Genomic DNA, 7500 nt, shown 5'->3' with positions numbered 1-7500 from the left:
CCAAAAGCTTTGGTGGATTTTCAACTGGCCGTGGGAAATTAGTGAAAGTCAGTGAGAAAGCACTTCAGCAAGCAAAGAAATTACTTGAAGATACATTAGAAGAGAAGTATGTTCAAGATGAAGGATCACACAAAGAAGAGATACCAGCCAATTACAACAGTGTTTATAAGACCACAGGTAAAACAAGTATTGGAATTATTAAGAAACCGGTGTCAAGCAATTTTGAAAAGCCTCATTATTTTACAGAGACAGATGCAAAGATTGAAGGCTTTTCAGTAGATGCCAACTTTTGCAGCTTTTCAACTGGACAAGACAAGCCAGTGAAAGTGGGTGAACAAGGCATGCAGGACACTGAAGTTTTAGTTGCTAAAGATCTCGGCCTACATTCTCATCAGGGGGAAGCCGCATCTTCAGTGTCTGAGAATTTATCTTCTCACAAGGCATATCAAGTACCTTGCTTAGGAAAGTCATCAAAGGAATTGACTTCAAGTGCTAATTTGGTACAAGGTGGCAATATTGGTTTTAAAACTGCAAGGGGCACAAATATTGTGGTTAATACTGAGACTCTTAACAAAGTGAAGAGACTTTGGGCAGAAGAACTGGAATTGGAAGAACAGGAAGTTAAGAAAGCAAATGTCATAGATAACACTGAATTTGGTTTTGAAGATTCTAAAGCTGTTTGTGATTCAAATGCCCAGTTGCAAAATAATCTGCAAATCGTAAATGCTAATCGAGGGTTTGCTACAGCTGCCGGGAAGGCAATTACTGTTAGTGAGAAAGCTTTAAAAAAAGCACAAGATCTTATGGAGGAAAGTAGTGAAGAAGCTAAACCACATTACATTAGCAAAAGTGACAGTACTGAAGATACCAGACAGGTATCTATGGAAGGAAAAGAGGATGAGAGAACCCAGAATCACAGAAATGAGACAGTATCAAGTAATACACTTGCACCAAAGAATGAAGCTAGAGATGTAATGAATAGTGAAAATTACCAGAGATCTAAAACAGGAACAGGAAGCAAGATATCCCTTAGTAGGTCTTCAATTCCGAAATCGCATAAACTCTTAGGTGAAATTGAAGAACAGTTTGCTGATGTAAATGCCAACTGTAAAGGTGGTAAACTGTCTTCCGCACAAATCAAAGGCACAGCTATGACAGGAGAATGTGAGCATCTGCAAAAATTCAAAGGCTTTTCCACAGCACGGGGTACAAAGGTCAGAATCAGCGATGCAGCCCTATTGAGAGCACGGAAACTATGGGAGGAAAATGAAGCTATCTCAGAACCAGGTGATTTGCCAGATGCAAAGACCGGGAATACCTTACCAAGTACAGTATTGAGTAAATCATCTGAGAATCAGAGCAAGGACTCTGAAAAAATGTTGGATTCAAATGAAATGGCTGTTGCCTCATCTTCTCATAACTTTCTAGGCTTTTGCACAGGCCGGGGTAAACAAGTTGAGATTAGCAAAGAAGCAGTAGCAAGGGCTAGGAATTTCTTTGAAGATTTTGAAACTTCTAAAGAAGAAAAGATCTACAATTCAACAGCCGAAGATCGGGAGTTAGAACCCAAGTCCAAAGATTTTTCTAGAAGGAATCTTGATGTCACTGGGAGCCATGAGGTGGGTAACACAAGCAGTGCCCTCATGACAAAGGAGAAATCTGTTGGTGAGAGAGCAGTTCATAAGTTTATTCAAAGCTTTGATTCTCACTGTGGCTTCGTTACTGGCAGAGGAGAAAATGTGAAAGTTGCTGAAAAAACTTTGGAAAGGGTAAGCAAAATGTTTATGGATGAAAATAGACTTCTAGAGCACTGTGGAACACAAATTAGTGAAGACGGTAAAACTGCAGGGAAAAGTATTTTAGAAGGTAAGACATCTAACAAATTGACGAGAATGGATAAAAATAATATGGGTAACATGGTACTATTAGAAATGGAAGGAGAAAATCCATCAAATAGGTTAAAGGTTGCAGAAAATGGAGAGGGATATGTGGAAGAGATAATAGATATTCCAAATAAAGAGCAACAATGCATAGATGAGGACGAAAAGGAACGCACACCATCCCCAATATTAGGGTCACAAAAGACAACAAGAGCAATGGCACTGGATAGGAGAGTGCCTAGTTATAGTGGGAAACGAAAATTTACTGAACTGGACCCAGAGAAACCAAATGTGAGACCGACAAATAAGAGACTCTCTCTTGGAAATTCAAAAAACACAAATGAAATCCCCAAAAAGAGCACCACTAAACTAGGGAGAAGAGGTCACTCACAGTCAGCCCTAGTCTCCCATAAAATGCACTCCAGTCCAGCTGCAAAATCTAAGTCACAGCCCACCTTCCTAGCACCCAATAGCCATCCCCCTCCATTACAGAGTCACACAAAAGCACAAGACAGTCTACAGACACAGGGGAAAATCATAGCTATGCCAGACACCCAGGAGATATGTGCTATTACAGAAGCTTTCCTGGAAGATGATTTGAGGGAAGGGGAAGGATCCCTAGAAAGTTTTGATAGGAAGAGGTCGAGAGAGGCTGAGGGAACTGATAGGCCCTCTAGCAAGAAATTCAAAGATGGGGTACCTCAGATGCCTTGCAGTCAAATGGAGGATACAGAGACATATGGTAAGGTTAAATTGTTGATTTTTTTTAGTTCTTCTTCTTCTTCTTCTTCTTTAACATATTGACTGACCTAGGACTTATTTTTTCAGTTTAAGCATATATACATGAATAACATCATTATGGAAATTCAACACACTGAATGACAAAAATGGTGTGCTTAGAGTGAGGCTAAGCCTGGTGACCAATACATTCTCATTCTGCTGACAGCTGCTGATGAGGTAGTTGAATCTGGAAGAGAGATGGCGAGGCTGAAACAGGCAAAAGTGGCTCGCTACAAAGAGAAGCGTCCTGTGCCACCCATTCAAGGTTTCCTCCACAGGATTCGGAATGACAAGAAGCATTCTAGAATCAAAATGCAGTCCTTAGGCCCCTTGAAGGTAAATGCAAAGGCTGACTTTGCAAAAAAAATATATATAATAAAATAAATAAATAGTATGAATTGTGCTGAAATATAGGACTAGAAGATGACTTGCAAAACACTCTTCTGTGTTGATAAAATGGCAGATAAACCCACTATATACAAAACATTTTCATTGAAAGATGAGACAACAGTTTCGAAATCCACCTGGATTTCATCTTCAGACCTGAAAATGAAATCCAGGTGGATTTTGAAACTGTAGTCTCATCTTTCAATGAAAATGTTTTGTGTACAGTGGGTTTATCTGCCATAGAACTAGAATTATTTTTTCTTCGTGGACTGTTTTATCAGGTAGGAACTCAAGATGAAGTCATATGATTTAACAAGAGGGCATTGGCAGTATGTGAATTTCTAAACTTGGTGATACATATGTTTCTTTTAAATTCTGAAAGAAAGATGTAAGGTTGACAATGTTCTTCAAACTGGGAACTAGATATTCTTGCTTAATTCCTATAAGGTCACTGCAGCAACCGCTAGCTGCAATGGACCATATCTGAGATCATAAGGTTTACTAAATTTCTTTGGAGAGAGTGATCTGAAGGCCTATGGAGAGGGAAAATTATTTTATAAAAATTACTGAGATGCAAGGTTTAGGTAACGACAATCCATTTATTTGTCTCTGTAGTACTTATTAGCACTTAGTTTCTATTCAGATATGTATCTACATAGGTGAATAAGCAGATATGGATAGCTTTGTTTTTGTTAAGAAATGTATACCCTGTTACAGAACATCTTTTTCTTTTGTCTACCTGTTGCTTTATGGTTGTTTATATTTACTTACCATTCTTCTCTCTACATTATTAATTTTATACAAATATAATTAATAAGATTATCTGATAACTTCTCATACAGGTCAATGGGACTCTTTCATGGAAGGTAGCCAGCATAAATGCCAATAATGCAAGGATTTATCGATTTCCCATAAAGGACCGAAGGTAAATTATGTATTATTTATAAAGTAAAATTTCCTTCTTAAGTGTTTTCTTTTCTTCTTAGTTTTTTAACCCAAAATTGACGGGTCACTTCAATCACAGCATGGGCCAAATTATTGTTTGCTATGATTGAGAGGCCATTTGTGAAATCATACACTGCAAGTTCATTGATTTCATTAATTCTTGGCTGTGTATCTTAATTCCTGCAGTCTATTCACAAGAACAGGAAGAAATATAAAATTTGGACCAATTTTGGAAGGCTGTAGCTATGCATACAGATGTAAGGCTACAGGTTAATTACTTCAAAGAATAGCAACCCATGCACTGTCCTTTTAAAAGTCCAATAAAACATACGAGGGCCTAAGGTTGCATAGATGTAATATATCATCATGAAATTTCGCCTAGTATTTCATCACACAACTGTTCATTGTTCAAAGTTGCTCTTTTATTTTCTTACTTTTCTCTAGTTATTAGTTGTAGGATTAAGCATATCAGTCAAAAATGACATGTTCAATGTATAGTCCTCAGAAAGAAAGCTAATTTTCTCCTTTGTCAGTTGTGAAACTGTGACCTGTGAAGATAGCTGCATTTTAGTGCCAAGCACAGATGGATTTATTGGAGTTGAGGAAGTTGAGCGAGGATTTTTAGCAACTCCAGGAGTTCATCCAGGCCTCTTGCCTCCTGGCTGGGTTGCCAACCATTACCGCTGGATTGTGTGGAAGCTGGCAGCACTGGAAAGAAGGTTACTTCACAGGTATGGAGAGAGTGAGTGAGTGTCAGTCAGTCAATGAGAGTGTGAGTGAGTGTTTTTACATATTGCTCAGAGAGAGTTGAAATTAATTGAATGAAAGAAATGGATCTTTTTTCAGTTGGTGTCAAAATAAACTTGTGCCTAGCAGTCTTTAACCTTTTTTTTTTCCCCTTCTCTCCCTTCTCCATATCCACATCTAAGGCATTTGTTGACACTAGAAAATGTTGTTGCAAGACTCAAGTACAGATATGACCGGGAGATAGACCGAGCCGAACGTCCTGTCCTGAGGAAAATAATGGAACATGATGATGTCCCTCAGAAGACCATGATACTGTGTGTAGCTGGTGTTAAGGTGAGAGGAAGTATTGTAAACAAATACTCTCTTTATTTCTCTCTTTCTTTCTTTCTCACTTTTGTTATGGTAAAATTTGCATTTTAATTTGCAATTTTAATTCTCTGGATTTTGGGTCCAACAGACCACTGCTGAGACGGCCCTTGCAGTTGACGGAGCAGCAGAAGCAAGACCTTGCAGTCCAAATGTGGCCCCAGGAACCACTCTGGAACTCACGGACGGATGGTACAGCATCGGTAGGTTCTCGTGCCACTCTTGTGATAAGTATCTGATACTGATAAGTATCCTACACCCCGTAGGATACTTATCAGTAATAGGAGAATATGAAAAGAGAATTTAGGTGTTCTTGATGAATTGGGTTTCATCGGGTGTAGAAAGTGAGAAATGGGGTAGTGGCCAAGACAGCGACTTTAACCCTCTCTGGACGGGTGGTACAGTATTGTACCGCGCATTCAAAAGCCCAGTGGCCGGGCGGCACAGTATTGTGCCAGCCATTCAATTGATTTAGGCCTAATAATTTGAACGCCCCGGCATTGTGACATTCAAGGCTAGAATACCCCCGTCATGGATGGATTAAAAAAAAAAAGGAAGAGGAAGGGATTTAACTTCTAAATCAGTCTTTTGGTGGATTTTGTTTCATCTTGGACTGCCTAGCAGTCTAGCAAATAAGCAAGCAACAACAACAAAAAATAATTGTGACAGTTCTTAAAATTAACTTTTGCTTTGCAGGTGCACAGATTGACACAGCCCTGTCCAGATTTGTGTCAGAGGAGAAAGTGAAGGTCGGGACTAAACTGGTGATCCATGGAGCTGAGATGGCCAAGCACTCTCCTCCCTGCCACCCACTGCAGGTTTGTGATTCTGTGCATGTCTCCCATTTAGCATTGGCCATGTTTTTTATTAGTATTGTCAAAGTTACTATTTACTGTCATTTTTTAAAATGACAGTAAATAGTAATTATTATTTACTGTCATATGTTTTATTGATATTGTTATCATCATTATCCCAGGACTCATAGTTTCATTTTTGTTGTCATTTTTGTGTTATTTTTTATTATTGTTATTTTGTTATTCTTTTTTATTTGATTATTATTATCTGTTTCATTCAGAGATTGTAGTTTGAAAAATTCTATACATATGGATATTTTGTTCTCTCTTTTCCCCTGAGATCTTCAAGGCAAGGAACTAGTAGACTGTGAGCCTTCCTTGATCAAGATACAGATTCCTGTTCAGTAGAATTATTCTCTCATCTCTGCATTGCATTTCTAATGCAATGCAGCCTAAAGATTTCACAAAACTGCCTATCATCTTCACATGAATATATCGATTGTCAGCCATATAGCAGAGTAGATTCCGTTTTCAGCAAGCTAACCCTCCTGTTACCAATCCCCTAGGCTTCTCCCTCTGTCTGCCTGCGCTTACATGCCAACATGACACGAAGAGCAAAGTGGTGGTCGCGGCTGGGCCTCACTTCCCAGAGTGGGCCACTGCCAACACAGATTCGAGGAATCCAGGGAGATGGAGGACTTGTGGGACGACTTACCGTCCTGTTGGCACGGGTGTATCCCCCTCTTTACTTTGAGAAGACTGGAGGGAAGTCTGTGTTCCGTTCTGAGAGGGCTCATGACCGACTCCTGAGGGAGAATCAGCATGAACGAGAGCGGAACATGCACCAGGTAGTGGAATGGGAAGAATGTTGGAGTTTTAGGGGTCCCTTTGTCTCTGTTCCCAAGTAGATCTGCAGTATAAATTAATCTCTTAAGCCTTTTAAAAGACAAGTGTTTTTTCACATACCCCTTTCCATGCTTGTTTCTTTATTTGACATTATTGTTTTGATATGTCATATGTTTAGTAATTCTGAATATCAAATGTAGGTATTGAAATTAGCATGAGCTGTCCATGCTCTATTTGTTATTTGGTAGTTGCAGAAATGCTATTGCATTGCAATATAATTCATGTGTTACAGTAAATTGGTATACTCTTTATGAGATTAAGGTACTACAATATTCATCATTGTATTTTTAGAACTTGCTTCATATAAATAGAAATATGTAGTGTTACAGATCTTTCTTTTTTATATATATATATAGGTACTGGCTGAAGTGGAGAGAGAGTTTGATTCGCAGGCAGTGTCGCAGAGGCAAAGTAAAAAGACCAGTTCACTGTTGAGGAATGAGGAGATACGCAATTTGACTTCAGGGAAGGACATCGCCGAGCTGTTGGAAGAGGCACTGGACCCTTCAAGCTTGGAGGTGCGAAGGTGGCCAAACAGACCTGGGGTTTGAGTGATGGCCTTTGATTCACACACCCATATAATACTTTTTAGTCATGAAAACTTCGAAAGGCAACAGGAAAAAAATAAAAGAAGAGAAATAGATCTTATGTACCTGTAATATGTTTTTCCTATGCAGCTGACTATTGGTGTTTAG

General features: G+C 39.0%; 1 protein-coding gene across 2 annotated transcripts in view; it reads left to right on the top strand.

The window, feature by feature from the left end:
* The window catches only part of LOC122244566 (uncharacterized), a 20234-nt gene that overhangs the window by 6943 nt on the left and 5791 nt on the right, over positions 1-7500 (top strand). For both annotated transcript variants that reach the window (XM_086530498.1, XM_086530497.1), the window contains exons 6-14: positions 1-2622; positions 2827-2996; positions 3890-3972; positions 4526-4723; positions 4922-5072; positions 5197-5308; positions 5802-5923; positions 6466-6747; positions 7162-7323. The exon at positions 1-2622 is cut by the window's left edge and continues 1864 nt beyond it. In XM_086530498.1, the coding sequence (XP_086386624.1) occupies positions 1-2622; positions 2827-2996; positions 3890-3972; positions 4526-4723; positions 4922-5072; positions 5197-5308; positions 5802-5923; positions 6466-6747; positions 7162-7323 (3902 nt within the window). The remainder of the gene's footprint in view (positions 2623-2826; positions 2997-3889; positions 3973-4525; positions 4724-4921; positions 5073-5196; positions 5309-5801; positions 5924-6465; positions 6748-7161; positions 7324-7500) is intronic.

Source organism: Penaeus japonicus, unplaced genomic scaffold (assembly GCF_977035675.1).
Source record: "Penaeus japonicus unplaced genomic scaffold, GWHDUDI00000001_assembly GWHDUDI00000033, whole genome shotgun sequence".
Lineage (NCBI taxonomy): Eukaryota > Metazoa > Arthropoda > Malacostraca > Decapoda > Penaeidae > Penaeus > Penaeus japonicus.
The sequence above is the reverse complement of the archived record's forward strand: the minus strand, read 5'-3'. Positions and strand labels throughout refer to the sequence as shown.